General features: G+C 39.9%; 2 protein-coding genes and 1 long non-coding RNA gene across 3 annotated transcripts; 1 reads left to right on the top strand and 2 right to left on the bottom strand.

Annotated features, from left to right (window-relative positions):
- Positions 1-5,805: 5,805 nt before the first annotated feature.
- LOC131883229 (uncharacterized) lies at positions 5,806-6,681 on the bottom strand. The gene is made up of 2 exons (XM_059230647.1): positions 6,523-6,681; positions 5,806-6,450 (listed from the first exon to the last, which is right to left on the bottom strand). The coding sequence occupies exons 1-2, from the start codon at positions 6,532-6,534 to the stop codon at positions 6,043-6,045; spliced, it is 420 nt and encodes a 139-aa protein (XP_059086630.1). The 5' UTR covers positions 6,535-6,681; the 3' UTR covers positions 5,806-6,042.
- Positions 6,682-11,731: 5,050 nt separating this feature from the next.
- Positions 11,732-12,746, top strand: LOC131883228 (alpha-crystallin B chain-like). Its single transcript, XM_059230646.1, has 3 exons — positions 11,732-11,949; positions 12,031-12,223; positions 12,343-12,746. Exons 1-3 carry the CDS (start codon positions 11,732-11,734, stop codon positions 12,580-12,582), a joined length of 651 nt encoding a protein of 216 aa, XP_059086629.1. The 3' UTR covers positions 12,583-12,746.
- LOC131883230 (uncharacterized) lies at positions 11,803-13,442 on the bottom strand. The gene is made up of 2 exons (XR_009373599.1): positions 13,410-13,442; positions 11,803-12,286 (listed from the first exon to the last, which is right to left on the bottom strand). It is a non-coding gene; the product is annotated as an uncharacterized LOC131883230 (long non-coding RNA).
- Positions 13,443-19,310: the final 5,868 nt, after the last annotated feature.

Raw genomic sequence — 19,310 nt, 5'->3', positions numbered from 1 at the left:
ATTCCTCTTGGGTTTTGATAAAGATTTGGGAGAATAAATTCCCCGTAAGTCATGATGGATGAAATATTTGGTCACAAAAAGCATTCGAATTTGCCGCTCTACGGCATCCTTGAACGAAAAGCTGGCGCGGGCGGCATTGTAGATTAAGAAATGATCTAAATGTTGCTTAAAACCCAACAATGGATCATCTAATAAATAGAATCGTCGAAGAGTGCACGTTAGCAAGTTAAAAGAAATTTGGGTTCTCGGCTAAGTACAAAGGAGGATTGTAATACCTTCACCAACTTTTTTTCTGATGGGTTGAAATTACAAGGATTGAATTCGCTCCCACTAGCTTAAGTGGTGGTTAATTCCTCCAATATGTCTTGTAAAACTTCATCGTACTTTTTTAATCTTTTTCAACCCCTCAGCGTTCATTGGGCAACAGATTGGTGAAGCATATTGTAAATGCGGTTGGACATTTGACATGTAGAGAGTATTCATTGCATTTGCACCTTTAGATCTGAATGTTCAGTATACCCAGCCGCAAGTCTGGAATGATTGAGTTGCTTTGGATATGCTTCAAATTTACCGCCATTTACTACTATCATTGCAAGGTCTGCCTGTATTAGAGCTTACTGATAAAATGGGTTTCTGGTGGTTGTCGGTGTAAATTGACTTATCTACTCCTGTTTGGTACTACCACAACGATTCAATTTTACAAGAATGTGAAATCAAAGAAGCACCTCTCTTGGTCTGTTACATGCATGCAGTTTGGTTTGTATGTAGCTTCCCAGTATAAACTAGAATGCTCGTTTTGTCTTTGAGTGGCATCAAAGCGAGCATCAATCTATAGACTTGACATGTTTCGATGAGCTGCCTGCATGCACTCTTCCCGTCATATTACTTGATGTTCCCTACAAGCATGAATGTAATAATTTCTTTCATGTCATAATCCATGTTCGTAATTACACCGGAAAGGCAAAAGGGGGGTTGAGGCTTTCCTAGACACAAAGAAACATCAAGGCCGATGAGACCGAGGCAACTTCAAAGATTGGTTTGACCTTGAACCACTGGAATATGGACAGGGACGTTAAAGCCCAGCATTGAAATTTAGAAATCACCTTACGCATTACTTTCTACTTCAAATGAGACTTGCCCAAGGTATATTGAGAAACAGAGGTATGATGGCAATGTAGTGACAACGTGGCGGCTATCAAAGACAGATATAGGCCTGTATGGCCGGACTACAATGTGTCCGGCACCTTGATTTTGGACATTTTGGGGAGGGAGAAACAAGACAATTATCACAGTCAAATCGCACCATCCGCCCATTGAATTTTCAATAATCAAGTGATTTTGAGTGAGTTGTGTTAGAAAACCCAACAAAATGAACATGTTTGGTGTTCATCGGTGAACTCACCATCAAATTGGCTCAATAACAAAATGCTATTTACTTAGATTTAGCATTCCAAAACTACCTTTCAATATAAAGCTTCATGCCTTCATTGAGTGAAGAGATGAGCACAATGTCTTGTGTTGAATCTTTTTTTTTTGTCTTTTATATTGTTTGAGAAAATTGTTTCAGAAACGTCTTGACCAATTTGGTGCACTAGTTATGAAACTATGGTTCTCACAGTGGGAATGGCCCTCAAACCAAAAGTAGGCGTATTGTAGCACTAAGTTACATATTGCTCTTTAAACTCATTTGAATGCTTTACGATCATGGAATGATATATTTTAACAAATATGGAACCTCTTTTATCTGACTATATTGGATGCCTTTTCTAAAAACTAGGTTCATTGGAGTCCAAAATTCGAATTGAAAGTTCGTGAAACTGAGTTGTGGCATTACTCTGTGTACCTTAAAAAATACCTGCCTTTTATGAAAACTTCCCAACAGGTAGAAATTTAAACTCTGCTCTAAGACAACCCATTCATTTTCCATCAATGCCTGATGTTTGTGCGGATTTACGCAAGGATGGAAAACCAAGATTGAATCCGATTTGAGGATGGAGGTAGGACTAATTCTGAGCCGAGTTTTTCGCAATATGAGTCTTTTTGTTCGACTTTAGTACATGAAAGGCGGTAGTCGCCCCAGCACTAGTCTTACTTCCATCCTCAAACCGTATTCAATCTTGTTTTCCATCCTAATGTAAATCCGCCATTTGTTTTGTAAAAGGGTGGATAAAAACAAAATTATCAACTGTCCATCCCAGATATTCAAATAAGTTTTGTTTGAAATTGCCAATAAAAGGACATGTACATAAGTAATTTCTTGGTTATTAGTCAATGCAAGTTCTTCACCAAATGGTTAAATGATTCTTGTTTCGGATCATCTTCTTAGAAATGTCTTTGAGCAAGTTTTGCGCAATATTTCACTTATTTTAAAGACAATTTTACTGCTTCTGCCTATTTTAATGTTCATGGTCACTTTTATAATACTGTTAACTTTTAAAAAGTAACTGTAGAAATATTTGGTATATGAACAGAGTTGTACATCAAAGAAACCATTATTTCCTAAAAACATTTTAATATACCATATAGCATTGACAATCTCATTTTTATTTATGTTAGAGCTACTGCCTTAATTCAATGCAATGGCCTCAGTTGGCGGCAAAAGAAAATCGTGTCGTTTCCTCTTTTCAGAGTGCTCGCATGGAGCCAATCTCATTTGAAAAGAATATAATGTATGTACTAGATTAAGAGAAGTTCCTTTTTCAACCGTAGCATCCCCGTCTATTCTCCACTGACTCAGGATTGCGCCAACCAATAAGAAATGTTTCTAATATCTCTATTGATTCTTCATTTTCCACCTTCGAAATGCTTTCTTCGACTTTGCCGTTCTTAGCATCGAGCTCTCGGTGAAGGTTATTTCATATCCATTGATGAATACTGTGGGTAAATTTGCAGTTTTTGTCGGAAGCCTTAGCTATTTATGGAAGAAATTTTGTGGTTTGATCGATTTTCTCGAATTTGACAAGGCAATGACCCCTCAGAGCATATCAGAATAAAGTATTATTTCATACAAGACATCAACCATCTAAAAAGTGGATGGCAATTCAAAAGCAAAAAATGTCAAATCTTGACGTAAAAGTTTTGATCTTGGTTATCTTCACCAATTGCTTCCCTTTGTCCAATGTCTTATACATTCTATAAACAATTAATCGGTTCGCCGAACTTCATAGGTTGAAAACCTCTAGACTGGACTAGATTTCACATCGAGTGCCAATATTTCATAATGCATCGCAATTTGAGCCACCAAATTACAAGTAAAAAAAATATGAAGTAAGGTTCATCTGGTTACTCTGCTACGATCGATTTAAAGACAACCGTAATGAAACCTCGTCCAATTCTCCAAAGTATAGAAAGAAAAACTATTCACCACCACTAGCCATCCCTCAAAATTGAAATACCTTTGTAACTTATAATAACACATGAGCAACCCATTGTTGTACGTCAGATTCAGTTCAAAATCGTAAAGCTTGGGAGGCTCCAGTTGCCCTGTATGAGTTTCGTGGGCGTTACATAAAAGTCTTCATTGGATATTACAAAATGGTTGCTGAGTGTATTGAGTAGCATTGATGGAAGTCTCTCTGCTCTAATTAATCAATTGCAAACTGCTATCAGAGCCCAAGGCTATATTGTCGCTGACTGGCTTTTTTCACACTTGACACCTTGCTTATCCTCGGGACTACTTTGAAAGAAAATAGTGTGGTCGCAAATTCCGGTCTAATAGGACATTGAAGCATGCAGGAAAGGAAGATGACGTCATCGTCAAATTTTGAGATTTGGGGAAGTTGCTTGCTCTTTTGAGGCTTCATAATTTATTGTTATGAGGATTAAATTAGAGTTCCAGTTCATCCCCCCATAAAAGGAATTGTTCATTTAACATTGTATTCTTTTAAACTGTCACAGTATTACTCACTAACATTCTTAAAAATAACTTTTTAGCTGAAAAAAAAAACAATTTTTGGACTTAGTTTTCCTTTTTTAGAACTTTCTATTTTAACAAAAGACTTTTTGAAACCATAGAAACGTTTTTTGTCTAATATTGTGCTTGGTATCTTGGGTGTTTAGTATCTCTTACTGTGTTAAAAAGTGCCGTAGTGACCTCCCAAAATTTGTGCTGATATCATCATTGAGCTACTACTTAAAGGAGTCAATTGTCATGCATGTCGTCTTCATTATTTCTGCCTTGGAATGATCAGCCATCAAAATATTGCAAAATCAACAATGTGGCATAAACAAAGCAGTTTGCCACAATAACTGTAAAGTAACACCGTACACAAATCATGATTATATATTTTATGATACTTGCATTGCAAAGCAGCTTCATTGCATTGTCTACTCACTTTTTAATCCAGAGGTCGGGAAACCGTTGGGCAAAACCAAGCACATCTTTGTGTGGATTCCACATTAGGAGTTGAGGAGATTTACATAGACGTACGACAATAGTTAAAAGATATGTGCGATTATGGTACTCGAAGCTTTCGGGATATCACTCTTGTAGTGTTCGATCTTTAGAAGAGTTTCGTTTTGAGTGCTTATCGCGTTATTTCAATGTTTGTTGTGTTTGAAAACTTAAGTTTTTAGAAAGATAAAGAAGGAGGTAACGTTTCAAGATGCAGTTGTAGCTGCAATCAACAATGAAATCAATTACAATTACAAAAGAAGAAAAAACTTTTTCTGGGTATTAAATGATATTTGTATCTTTATGACCTGGAATTTTAATCAAATATTTCAGAAACGAATGCTCAGGCTCAAAAGTGTTGATGTTTGTTTTTAAATTCCTCAGGCAGGCGAAAATGGCCCAAGATCAGTAGTCGGCAGCTGATAGGCTGGCCATTTCTTCACGTTTCTGTTATAAGGATCAATAATGAATCAACTTTTGTCAATAGCTTTCATTCAAAACTTGTTCTTTTTATCTTTTGAGGCATCTTTAAGAAGAGCTTTGCTACTTGGATTAAATTTTTTCATTTGGACGAAATAACAATCTCTTGCCAAAGCAGAAAGAGAGATTTTTCTGAGGAACAACCAAAGATTAAATATCAACTATATTCTTGAGGCCATAAGGAAAGCAATTTTAATCCAAGAAATGCTACCCAGTTATGTCTGATGGGGAAATAAACACAATTTTATTGTACAGCTTTTCTTCTTTTTCGCTTCGTATTGTTAGAACATTTTAGAAATATAATGGATTGACAATTATTACCTTTTGAGACAAATAATTTCTATGCTACTGACGTCCTTATGCTCGTGCTCCATATTGATTCGGCCTGGATTCTTCGATGATCAGCTTAGCCGTCTCTCCAGTGAGACGAATGACAAGGTGGTTAAGAAGTATTTTTATGGGTTGGCAGAAAGATCCAGTCAAATGTTAGAAGCTTTCAGCTTTTCAAGTTTTATATCCAAGCGTTTAATCTGAGCAATAATCGCAGAAGAACGATAACATGGGTTTGCGAGCTATATAAAGCTGCTAAGATGGATTCGAGTATATTTATCTCGAAACTTGATAACGCTTTTTGACCACCGTGATGATACGGTTGAGACGAGAGGAGGAAACCAAATCCAAGAATCCAGCTTCGATCTCAATTTTTTGAGGAGCAGCTTACCATTGACTCTGCGATCCGATTATAGAATTAGGTTCATCCTTGAAAATGTATCGCTTTTTCATGGGGGCAAATACGCCAAATTTCGAAGTTTTGTACAAAACTTATCGTTAGGCATGCTCAATATGACATTGTGAATATCATTCCTATGTAACAAATCAAATTTTGAATATTTTTCTAATTTCGTCCTCATAGAGAAAGAAAAGTGTTCTCGTTTTTAGATTAGATTTTTTTATTTTTATTGAGCAACGGTTCGTTTAGCAGTGCTCACTTGCTCACATTTTTTGGTGTTTTGTACTGTTTTATGAAATTTATCAGTAGCATTTGTGTCCAGATGTTCAGTGGAGGACAGTATCATGGAACTCGAGAGGACTTCAGATTTCCAGAGAAACGAGAACTTCCTGATCCACGGCACCATGAAGGTCCTTCAATGCGTTTGCTTCTTAGCCTCTTAGGCTATGATGGCGGGGGCAGCGGCGGCGTAGCCCAAGGGGGACACCAAAGCTTGTTGGGCGAAGGTCACAGCGGGACGGGCGGCCAAGACGGGGGCACCGGCATAGCCCAAAGTGCTCACCAAGGGTTGTTGATGGATAAGGGGAGCGGCGAGGGGGGCGGCGATGGGGGTGGCAATGGGAGCGGCATAAGGGACGGCTTGGCCGATGGGGTCAACGAAACCATCCATGTTGTCGTCCTCGGAGAATCCCTCGAGGCTGACGGGGCGGAGTCCGCGCTTGGTAGCGGCCAAATCGCCGAAAGCGGCATGGACGGGTCCAGCAACTTGACCGGTTTGGGTATAGGGGAGGGCACCGTTGAGGATAATACCGGCGTTGGCGCAAGCCAAGATGGTAGCCAAAGCAAACTGAAAGATAAACATAAGAACAATATTACCTTATCTACTATGGCTCAAATGCTTCCACTACTTTCAACTTACGAAGGTCTTCATGATGATTGTTGAATGTGATGCAAGTGAACACTGATGATGTTTCTTGGGCAGATATGGTATTTATACCTGAACCGATGTCCGGCTCCAGTCACCAATCTCTGATCTAGCGCAACAGTCTCCTGACATGTTGGGCGGTTGACGGTTATGTAACATACCAATTTAGCGTGAGCGCCTCTCCCCAAGAAACCAAAATAACGAAAATGGATGAGGCAGAGAAGAAAGAACTTGCTGACGCAGGGAGGTATTATATCCATTGATAATGTCATTAATATGTTTTTAGGATTAAAGTGTAAGTTTTCGCATTTAAAATGTCAAGAAACTTCTTAATCCAAAACAAATACTTCATTTTGAGAGGCAAATCATAAATTTGGCCACAGTGATGCGGAAAGTTACTTTCAATCGTAGTGCTTGGCGCAGATCGAGTTCTTCTGTAGAGCTCAGAGAGCAGCCCTGGACAAAGCCAGTCTTGAAACACTCAAGCTTGGTTGCATCATCATAAAGAGATTTGGCTTGCGACTTGTCATCTCTTTGCTCGACTAGGTTTCCTATTGCTTACCTAGTCTCCATTGAAAGACCTGAAACCTCGGTGGACAAATTTGGGCTCGGTTTTCCGCGTCTGATGTTTGAGCAAACTTAGCTCTTCTAATTCATGGCATTTCTTTCATTTTTAATGAGATTTTCTCGCTTGAGGGATCACTTTAACGTCGAAACTTGAAACGTTTAATACTCTTACCCATTCTACTTTTTACCACAAGGTTAATCTAGCCATACCGTTTGTCTTCAAAATGCGCTCATAATCAGAAACAAACGTTATCATCATTCAGTTATGCAAAGCCAAGTGTAGTAGTATAAACTAAGAAACTCTTGTGCCATACTAACCCTCAATTCTAAGTTCAGTGCAACCATCCCAACTGATCATTCCAATTTCCAATTCATCCACCAATGTGTGCGACTTCACATGCTCACCAAATACTCTTCGTAACTTTCAACTCGATTAAGGTTAGACAACTAAAAATTCGGGGTCTTTACAATATTCTTATCAAATATTCAGTCTTGCCTTCATAAAATATTCTATTTCATGGAGCAACAGGGTACTACTTCAGATTCCCAAGAAAATGAGAACATCCAAAATTTGTGATCCACGGCACCATGAAGATGAGGCCAATGCATTTATTTTTCAGACTCTAAGGAGATCATTTTGGGGACAACGACGGCCTTTTATATCACTGCGGGCAAAGGTTGTTGGGTGGAAGATACAACAGGGATGTAGGGTCAAAAAAGAAGACAACGACAGCACCTGTTATGTTAGCAAGAATTGGTGAGGAGTAGCACGAGAGGCTGCAATGGGAGTGCCTTGAGAAAAGGAACTATTGTAAATTTGTAAGGATAGGGAGTTTATATATAGGGTCTGGAAACATCACAAACTCACATTCACAGATAAAAAAGTGGCAAGCCACTTAAAAAGGCACATTGAAGTACAGATAACAACAAAGCAACCAAATGAATAAAACCAAAATCTTTTTGGGAACACAAAAAATAATTAAGTTGCTCACCAAATCAAGAATATAGTACGCCCATGATTAGGCTCACGATTCTTTTTGTTCGGGAAAGGTAGGGGTAAGAATACGGGTTTTATCCCTTCCATCATATAAAGGAGCGAATTACAGCTCCCATTTCTTAGGTCAAAGTGAAAAAGATGTTACTCATCTAAAATGGAATGACAGCTTTGCATGGTGTAATTGATTGCATATAACAGTAAACAAAGATTTTTCCAGCGACATGCACAGCTTCTTCCTGAATTCGTTTTTATTGCAATTGGCAAATAAAACAGGATTTCCAATCACGGGGTTATTATGCAGATTCAAAAAGTGAAAGAATTGAACTACCAATTCAGATCAATACTTGCTCGCGTTGAATCTAAAGTTTTTGAGGATATCCAGCAAACCACTTTTTGGCACAAAAACATGTAGATTTTGCACTGCAACAATTTATTCTTCGTTGTAAAAGGCACCTGACATGTAGGTATAACACCGTATTGTTTTGAAACTTTTCGACAAGCAATATTATGTTGAAAGCCATGAGTTATTTTTACACCTTTTTAGCACTTTAATGCACAATTCGAACCCCTGTGCTTTCAATTCAACTTCTTGGATTAGAATAAGCCCCAGCTAGGCTAAACCTTCCATGACTCCTGAACCATGATCCATGAGGAAATGATACTTTTAGGAGATCTCGATATATCCATGTACAATCCATGTTTGTTATTGGCATTTTGACCTGTAAGCTTAAAGGCAAATAAGTTTTGGGGAAATATCAACGACATAGCCCACAAAGATGTTTTCAGTTTCTTTATGATTGTTCCAATCCAAGATATCAAAGGGTGCTGAACGGCAAAGGCCATTGTCTGAAATATGGATTGGGGCCTTAAAAGAATAGTTACAAACGCAGACCAACTTAAAAACACTTTTCTTGGTACGATAAAAAATGACGCACTCAAAATAAAGTGGCACAAAGCAACAAATCAATACATCAAAGGTAGTCAGTGCTCACCAAAATTATAAAGTAGCAAATTAAATTGTTAAATTAGCACATGGGAAGCAACTTTTCTCATATCATCAATTTTACCCCTTCCTCAGTGCGGCATTGGAGTAGAACAGTGTAAGCGACTTCTTCTTGTAAAATGATGTTTTGAGCCATTTTGTTGACCGGCGTGTCCTTTTTAGTCGATGTACCAGAGTGTTTTTATTTAATTTCTGTATTTTTTTGTTTGTGCACCACTTTACTTATTGGTGAGTCTCTTAGTTCATAGGCACTCTAATCAAAAACCTATTTCTATGTAAGTCATTTCCAATATCAGCAAACTAAAGAGCCAGCAGTCCTAATCTCTTATTGTGTACGGTTTGTGATTATCTCAACTCGTTCAACCTCTATGTAGCGTCAGCTTAATAGCCAATATCTTTGTACATGCCATGCAATGTGCTTCTTTCCCCCTTGCAGTCCTATGTAGCCTACCAAAGCGAGCGTTTATCATTTTTTTATTTACAATAAAGAACAAGCACACAATGAAAACTTTCATTTCTTTACGTCCTTTTTAATTCCTTACTTGACGTATAATTTACTATTAACAGGACAAATTCGCCGTAAGCACAACTTTTAAAAATCCACATTATACCAACCTCAGCTCTTTCGGCGAAGGAACGTGTTTAAAGAGTTTTCATTCAAGAATTGATGAATATTTTTTACTAACCTACAATTAACAAAAATTAGCATTTCCACTGGATTAGTAAAATATGTGAATTCCACGGTATATTAAGAAAAAATCTAGTTTCTTTGTTTCTTTACCTCAAAAATACCATAAGTGCTTTCATAATTTCACATTGCGGCAGTGGTTTCCGAATGAAAAGCCTTGGAGATTCCTGAGATGGGAGGCAGGGAGACATTTTAATCTCCATTAATGGGCCTTGGTGGGATGCCATGAGTGTTGACTTGGTAGTGCTTACAATTCTTGCGTAGTGTGATGCCTTTTGGGTTACGATGAGGTATACTCTTGATGAGATTCCGTTGAGTTTTGGAACTTATGACTATGGTACCTCTTAAAATCTTTGGTACGATGCCCTGGATATTTTTTTTTTATTTCTGACTTTTTTATTGCTACTGAGAATGTAATCCCAAACTGCAAGATTGGAAGTTTATGATTCTTATTCAACTCTCTATATTGATATGACATAGTATACCGAGAACAAATTTATGCATTGGGGTAATGAATAACAATATACTTCGAACAAAACGCAAGAAAGACAATGAGGACGTTAACTTGCTTGAAACACAAATACGCAATCCAGATATGGCTCAGCGAATTAAGATTGAGTATAATTGCTAAAGCGGAAAAAGCGCTAAATGAGTCCCTGCTCTATAAAATATCTTTGATTTATTGCCAATCATATATTCATAGTAATGCATAAGTTTTAAAGTAACTTCCTTTCCATATAATGATCTCTAGGAGACAATAGGTACACTGACAAGGTATGAACATGAATGATGGGAATTTAAAGGCCATGTAGACACATCATAGTCAAAACCCAATAGAGGTAGCTGACTCAGTGGAAGATCGGAGGTTAATTGTTGATAACAATGGAAAATTATACGAGCATATCCAAACTACAGTGTGCAAAGCTTTATTAGGAAGAACGTCAGACACTTCAGTTATCCAGCATGTAATGAAGATACGATCAATATCTTATCCCTTACACATTCAAATGTCTCCAAGGCCTTTGCCCAATCAGGGGTCGAACGCTTTAGAGTGAACATGTAGCATTCAAAATAAGGGGAGTTCGTTGGACAACAAACTCTCAATTAGCCTTGAGGCTTCTTTCGTTTTGAACAGAGACCCTGCTCTGAACAACCTTTTACCCATACCTCTTCGACCATTTTACGTGTTAAATAAACCCGTGTTTAGTTTTAAACGAGACCTAGATCGTTTCCTGCAAACGGTACCTGACAAGCCCTACATTCAGTGGTGCCTTAAACCGATAAATTTAAGTTTGTTATTAGACCAAATATCTTATAAAATATAACTTGACTTGCTGAAGAATCATTCCCAAGCATCACCTAGAAGTTTGTAAACCTTAAAGAAATGTTAAGCGTCAAGTCGTATTATAAGTAAGAGTGGATTCATAAAAAACTTAGCCAATGCCTTAAACAAGGCGTACGTCGGGAGAGTATATGAGCAATTAAATGAGGATCATATAAGCTTTCAAAAATAAAAAGAGAAGATTTTTGTTGAAACTGTTGCCCAACCGAACCTAATTGCAGGAAGCTCTATCATGTCATTTAGTGCACTTGTTGGAGTGAACCTTTAATCAAGAGAAGTGGAACACAGCGTGCTTTAATGGGGAAAAGAGCTGAGAAATGCCTGAACGGTGAGTAACGATCGAGTTCTCTATCCGTGGGAAGAAGTGCCTCAAATTCCAACGCGAGAAAGGCCAGACTTTTGTTATCCTTTCCCAATTGATGGAACATTTGCCGCAAGCCAGCTCACTGCCCACCTTTCGTTTCTTTTTATTGCACATAAATGGGTGATGATTCAAAATTGTAACCTTTATTCCCCTCCACAAGTCCAAAAGCTTTCTCCAAAGTTCAACAAAATACGCTCTGGCCACGAGTTTCCTCAAGAGTGTGAGCATCCACAGAGCTCGTCATGTCTTCTTCTATGGTGCCCATTTCCCTCCGAGATCCCTTCTTTGAAGACTCCTACTTTTCCACCTCTCGACAAGAATTCGAATCCATGAGACGAGACATGATGAGAGAGGCCAAGGATTTTTGGAACAAGGTCGATGATGATACGTTGGATCTCCGTGAGCCCTATACTCGAAGGACCACCACACTCACGTCAGCCCCTGAAGAGTCGATTACCAGGTGAAATCGTGTGCATCCGACCCATTATTCCTCAAACTAAGTGCAATCACAATAATATCCATTAACTGCCTATCAATATAGCCGTCGATACTCGTCACGAGATGTAAGCAATCCAGCCACAAGCTTACCCAGTTGGTTCATGCCGCGTTCCCTCAGGGAGACAACGGGGGGAGGTTTTTCAACTGGTGATAGACAAGTCATGAGGATCAAAGAGGATGACCAAAAATTCGAGATCACGCTCAATGTTCATGATTATCGGCCCGAAGAATTAAAGGTAACTCAAGCGTAAGAATGACTGAGCATTCGTGCATGTGTGCGCGTGTGTGTGAGCGTACTTCTACAAATGAAGAACGTAATAAACTAGACTGTCTCCTCTCTCTTGTTCGTATGAAGGTGAGAACCCAACCAGATAACACCATCATCATTGAGGGCAAACATGAAGAACGAGCCAAGGATGACAAGCCAGGAAATAACAATTACAATGCCGTACTCCAACAATTCAGCCGACAATACACGTTGCCGCCGACTTGTGTGCCACATCGGGTGGTTTCCAATTTATCCCGAGACGGAGTTTTGGTGGTGACCGCACCCAAAGATGCCAACAAGGACAGAAACATCCCCATCAGACAGTAGCACTGTCAGAGAGAAAGTATAATCGAGAGTCGCATCCCTGCCAACAAGTTTATACCAAGCACGAGCACAATGAATGATAATAAGTACCTAACATCGACAGTTTTGGAATTCTTCGGAACTTTGATCCAAGCTAAATAAGACGCGGTCACGCAACCTAACACCCATCCTTCTTGTTTCTTTGACATGACGTCAATTCAAGATCTCAGTAGAGTTCTTGAGTGCAAAGATTCCTCGTACAGGGTAGACAACTGTACATGTTATGCCTTTGTCTACGGCCAAGCACCCAAGGCTCTTGAGCCAAAAACGTTCCAACGATTTTCTCTTGACAACAGGGGTCTCTGTTGGTTACGAAACAGTGCGTGCATGATGGCTTCATGCGCTTACCATGCGCCCACTTTTGTACTGGTATGGCGTTGCGCTTGCTGCGCTAAAGCCCTAACTGAAGCCAAAGTACATACAGTATTCCAAGGGCACCAATGTCAAAATTCAAGCCATGGGCTGGACAAACTTGGGCTGAAACGGCTCTTGTCAAGCCACTGGGAAAGCAAGTACTGCGCAGTAGGATTGACGGATCAATAACAAAGCGTTTGTTCCCTTGTAACACCTGCACCAATCAAAACACGGGAATCCATGTCACGTGATCATGAGGGCCAATGAACCAAATTGTTCCAGTTTCCAAGTGTAGTTAGGGTTGAGACGGATCTGATCTTGCATAGGAAATCAAAGTAAAATGGCGCAGGTGGCGTTTGCATCACAAGTTTTCTTAAAACCATGTCTTTTTTTTCAGGACTGTTTCACATCTTCTCACAACAGATTAATGTTCCTACCCTGGACGTCTAGAATATTCGCTATGACGGCATGGGGAAAACTTTGGCCCTATGTGTATTTATGATATATCTCTTTCACCATGTATAGGATAGTATTACGCCATGTTGGATTATTGGCCAGGCAATCGATTGATCTCTAGTGTTCCTTTCTCAGCTGATCGTGATGTTCTCTCAACTGTCAAACCCAGTTCCAGGCTGAGCAATGCAGAGCAAAACCTTGCAGCAAGAACCCGGTCCGTCGTAAGACTCAGATAGAGAGGTTGAAACGAGAACAGAAACGTACGTACGTAGTACGTAATCCAGTAGTTGAGCTCAATCCAGCCAGGGAACGTTCTTCTTGCACTGGATGTTCTAGCAAAACCCAGCAGGAACAACGCAAAGGCTAGCAAAGCCAGTGACGGGAGCACAAAGGAGGGCAGGGACGTCCACCAGGGCTTCTAGTACTATAACTACTACTGCTACTACTGCATAACCTACTGGGCTCGCAGTAACATCTATTTCGACAACTACACTCCCATTACTCTCTGACGGATAAAGAAGAAGCTCTCGACAAAGCGAAAAGTGCTACAACTTGATCAAAAATATTGCATCAAGTTAGCTCAAAACAGTCTGGGAAAGGCGGATCAATCCATCGCAACAATCTAAAACCCCGACAATATCAAGAGTTGCATCATTATTCAACTCGGCTGTGATAAGGATTTCATTCTGATAAGTAAAGTTTGCCCCAAGGAGCAGAAACACTCCAAACACAACGGTCTCAGGATCCTAACCCAAACTGTCCCTTCAAAAGAGACAGTCCATTAGCATCCCCAGCGAAAACTATTGCTGATTACCTTAACTTCCCGAATCAATCTAGTCCATTTCGTTTCTACCTTGATTGGTGGCTCTTGAAAATCACCAACCATAAAAGTGCTTTCCCTCACAAGTCCTAACAAGTCCTATCCTTCTTTCCCGATCATAAATACTTCAGAAGAACAAACCATCCCCACCATGTTGAGCAACTTGGCAACTTACTTCTTTGGCGGCAACGAACAACCCGCCGATCAAGAGCCTTCCCTGGACGTGAAGGAAAGTCCTGAAGGAGTCTTGGTGAGCAATCCTTCGCCCACCAATGGCCTCACAATGATCGTGAACGGAAGCCAAGGTACTGCCCACTCCAATGCTCGATTGGAGAAGTCCATCTCGGAAGACACCGAGGACGAATGGGTTATGGTAGCCGATACCACGCACCCAGACCCTCTAACCCTTGGCTCATTGAGTGAGCCCAATCCACGTCCTCCCACGGGATCCACGGGATCCTCGACCACGCCGAGCGAATCGGGGGACGAAGACGAGGACGGAATAGCGACGAGTCCTTCGATGAATGTGGATCAAGCCCCCGAGGTCCCCGGTCGACCCGTTGCCTTTACTAGGTCTGCTCGTAGACTGACATCGCCTTTCAGTTGCCAAGCCTCGGCAAGTCTGTCTCAACTGAAGGCCATGAGATCCGCCCAAGTGGCCAAACAAAAGAAATCTGCCAAGGCTACCACTGCCAAAACCATTGAACGCAAAAATAAGGCTGTGAAAAATAATCAAGTCTCCTTCTCCAAGAAGGCCTTCACCAATCGCAACAATTTGGCCATCAAGGCTGCTGGAGCTAATAAGCAATTGAAGCAATGTTAAAATGTGCGATTCTCAGCTAAGGGAAGAGCAACGTTCTAAAACCCTCACAAATTCCTTTCAAGTATAGGCCCTCTAAAAGATAATCCCCACCCAACACCCACCCTTTTAGCAGAGAAAGAATGTAACTGCCCACCAATGACAACTCTTGGAAGGTGTTATTCATCCTTCTGTATTTCGGTCTACTAGAGCCTTGTTCTATAAAGCGAAACTCAGGTGACAACTCCATGTGCTTTGGAATTGTCAATACCTTTCCTTATCTCTTTCTTCCTCTCTTCTCACAAAACCATGAAATCCATAAAAAGTACAAAACGCAAGAATGACCCATGAAAAAAATATTAATGATATCATTCATTCACTGTGGCAGCAACTAGAACACACACACAAGCACGTATTGCTTTATTTATAGATCCAAGATCCAAAGTTATGCAAATTAAATGTCATGGAACCCAGATGACTTTGGATGGACTTTTGGGAGCCTGAATTGACAATTTCCGCTCGACAATATTCGATTCCCGAGTCCTGATCTATCCACTTCTCCCTATTACCCCCTCTCTCCTGGTTTTAATTGTGAGTATATTTGAGCAAACCTAACTGAATTGCTCTATCAGTCTGAAATACGTCTTGGTGAATGAATTGAGTATTACCAACACTATTGTAACTGTTAATGTCTTGAGTTTCAATGTTTAGACTTTCTTTGCTAGAGTGCAAATAATAAAGCACGGACAATGGTCACCACAGTCTTTGAATATATCTTCATTTGGTTATGCTGCGTTGTATTTCACAGGTCTCGAGCATTTGCGTCAAGCCAGGTCATTGCATAAAAACGTAGTACGTTGTACTACGCCGAAACAATCTAAGAGAAAAGACTCCTATCGTTCACTTACCGAGTTTGAACTAGAGAGTTGGCTCGAAAATGAATTTCAGTGCAAGCGTCACTTAAGAATAAATATCTTTCGAATAAGCAAGTCTATCAGATGTTACAATCATACACATAGGATTGGTTTCACTTTTGCTTAAAAAGTCAATAGTATTAAACCTTATTGGTAACTGTCATTGCCGTTGAAGTCCAAATTGTTCATCGAAAAAGGAATGTTTCCGACCGTAGTGCAGTAATTCATTTTCCTCGTTGTTGGACAGGCCACGAACTTCTAGAAATATGGACTGTGAGCGCACTTTCCGCCACTGGGTCATAGCAACTCTGAGCCACTTTTCGAATTAAAATAAAAAAAGGAGAAAAGTAGATCTCTTCAACTAAAGGCAACTATATCTTTTACTCCTAAAGTGGTTTGTTTCAAAGTTATGTGGTCAAAAGCTTATGTAACTGACCAAGAACAGGCCGAAAGTTCGAATTTTATGTTGTGCTTACTATATAACTTTGCACATCTCTCCTGAGTTTCCTAAGCATAGTTTTGGTCTTAAATTTGGACAAGTTTATCTATTCAAAAGATCTTGCGGTCGTATGAAGTGTTTATTACAAAAAAGTGAATGTTTTAGGAGATGAAAAAATTCTTCCGTTCGCAGTCCACATCTCTAGAAGTCCGTGCACAATCCTATGGTCAAAATGACTGTTTAAACGTCTTTTCGACCATAGAATCCAAATCAGTTTTTTAGTGCTGGGGCGAGTTCGAGTGTTTTCGAGTCTATTGCCCGAATTCGGAGAGATTGGACGGTGTCGAGTCCAGATTGGTTCTGATAATTTTTCATTTCCTGGATTTGATTTCCTTAGAAGTCCGTCCTGATTAATCATGTAAGATGCAAAGCCTTGAAAGCTGATTACATCAGTCTAATTCAATTTCGCTAAATTAAAAATAAGGTTTTAGGCCGGCTATTATCCAGCATAAGATTCAATTCCTTGCAGGCTCTAGTCTTTCGACTATCGAAGGACTCGTACGAGCCCGACTTGTCCCGGACTCCTCCCAACATCATCAGCTTTTCCCTAGTTATCAATACACGGCGACCGCAAAGTTTTTGCCCTCTGGTATGAGCATAAAAATTAGATTACAAGACACCACCAAAGGCACCAACTGAAGATGAAAGCTAAATTCAACAATAGGCTTTAATTTCAATGACATCTCTATGGAACTTTTAAAAATTAAAGCTAGTGAAATGGACCAGTACAATGGGGGTAATAAAACCATGAAGATAATCATGGTTGTTTAAAACACCGTACTTCCGGCTGTCATTTCTTACTTCGTTTAATGAAATTGTGGAACAAAAGGAGAATCAAATATCTCCTCAACTAACAATTGAAATCGTTCGAAGTGGCAGTTTCTTTACGGTTCTACTACAGTATTAATGAAAAGTGGGATTAAGACATACATGACTGGGATTCAAAATTGGCGTGCTTTTTCAAAGTTGGTGTCTTCTCCTCCATAGTATCAAACGCCATGAAACAACTCCTACAGTTGCTCACAGTTGCTTAGGAATGTTCGGGTGAAGTCCTAAAGCAGATGAAAGAAAGGCTGGTGATTGAAAAGCAATATCATTCACGAGGGTCGAATGGCGTTGGACAGTGGTCTTCAATAAACTGGTCGGGCGAGATTTACCATGTCTTAATTCCTAGCAGTCAAGACCTTAATCGTATGCAATATTTTGTTTGCTAAGTTGAATCGAATGCCAACCGACGTGTCCGTTCAACAAAATTTTCCCTAGACTGAATCCACCAAAACGAAGAAGGCCCGCACACTAAATGTTTAATTTTTAAATGACGTTTGATCAACCTGCGCTCATCATTCCCCTCTTGCGTATCGTTTGTCATTGATGCGAACAGAGTTTGTATCCAGTAACACAATATTAGATATGCTAGACATACTCTCTAGGAAATTTCAACACATTCCAACAAAAAAATGAGAGCCTGACAACGTTTACAAAGATTTTTTGGGAACATTATTTTCACTGATTTGGTCAGTTTTTACTGAGGCATTTCGAGCATGAACGCAAACAGGAATGATGTAATGTTTGGAATTTTGATAATCGTTAGTCATCGTAGTCGATGGTCTGTCTAAAACTTAGCCCATTTCTACCATTCATTCATTCGAGTAGTTTTAGAATCAAGTTTAAAAATCTAACCGCACGGTTACCAATAGAAACGCCCACGATGAAACATTGCAATATTTCAAGGTAATTTCATCCAAGGCCGCCTGGTTATCAGTTATCAAATTCATTGAAGGAACAATCGTAACAAGACAGCAATCTTACCACAAAACTGCTGTTCACTTTTCCTTAGTACCCCCTTCTTTCATTGCATTGTGAGATCATTTTCCCACAAACAAACAAAACTTATAAATTCAAGGTTGTTATATATACGATAAATTGCACAACATCGAATGATAAAGTTGCTGAAAAATAATGTACTGTGTAATCGCGTCGCAACGTATCTTTAATTTTCTATAAACCTCATCAAGCCAGGTTAAAGCTTGGATAGTTTTAGGATTAAACTCAAAAGAGAAACTTCATTTACTCTCTCCCAATTGACCAAAAAGAAAATTTCAAATCTCCGAATTGTTTTTCGTCATAAAAAGTGCGGGTAATAGTTCACAACATTTTCGCAAATTCCTCCACTATTTATTGAACTTCATTTGGAACACAGCGAATTTGTTTCTCAGTCTTGATCTTTGCTGTTTCGTCAAACATCAAAGGGCGAGTGTGTGAAGTGTAGCAGATGATGCATCCTGCTGTTGTTGAAGTAGAATTGAGTAAAAGATGCATGTATCCGTACTGGTACCTTTGGCTCTGTCAGTGAACGAAATGCCTGCAGCTCAGTAAATATCTTCTAGGAGTAAAAGGGAAAAATGTGACTAAGACAGCAGTGTCGATGTGGGAAGTTAAGTTCCTTCCATCCTTCAGAAGCCCTCGCCAGTTTTAGAAGTGAGGTCCTGTGCTCGGCACAGAAAAGCGAAGTTGGAAATGAGAGAGACCGTGTCGAAATGGAAGTGAATGCATGCAGTCAGATGATCAAGGGCTAGGCTTTTTCTCCGCATTTGTCAGCCAGAGGAGGCCTACAAGGTGCAGGCCTAGAGTGAGTAGGCCTCGTGCGTGGGCAAGTCCGCTGCCTGAAGGGCTCTCTCCAATGGGTATACATACACACTAGTGCATTTTGGTCCTTCACTTTCTCTTCCACCCTAACCTCTCCCTCCCTCTTCCTATGCCAACCGCCAATCCTTCCTTCCGTTGCCTCTAGTAAATCTGTCAGTAAGATGCACCTCAGTGGGCTTGGATCGGCCCGCTTGGCCGATCTAG

Source organism: Tigriopus californicus, chromosome 7 (genome assembly GCF_007210705.1).
Source record: "Tigriopus californicus strain San Diego chromosome 7, Tcal_SD_v2.1, whole genome shotgun sequence".
Classification (NCBI taxonomy): domain Eukaryota; kingdom Metazoa; phylum Arthropoda; class Copepoda; order Harpacticoida; family Harpacticidae; genus Tigriopus; species Tigriopus californicus.
Note: the sequence above shows the minus strand (reverse complement) of the source record. Positions and strands in the feature narration are given on the sequence as shown.

Coding starts and splice junctions, on each gene's coding strand:
- LOC131883228 (XM_059230646.1), top strand. CDS start 11,732: ATGTCTTCTTCTATGGTGCCCATTTCCCTCCGAGATCCCTTCTTTGAA. Junction 11,950..12,030: donor CCTGAAGAGTCGATTACCAG/GTGAAATCGTGT, acceptor CTATCAATATAG/CCGTCGATACTCGTCACGAG. Junction 12,224..12,342: donor ATCGGCCCGAAGAATTAAAG/GTAACTCAAGCG, acceptor GTTCGTATGAAG/GTGAGAACCCAACCAGATAA.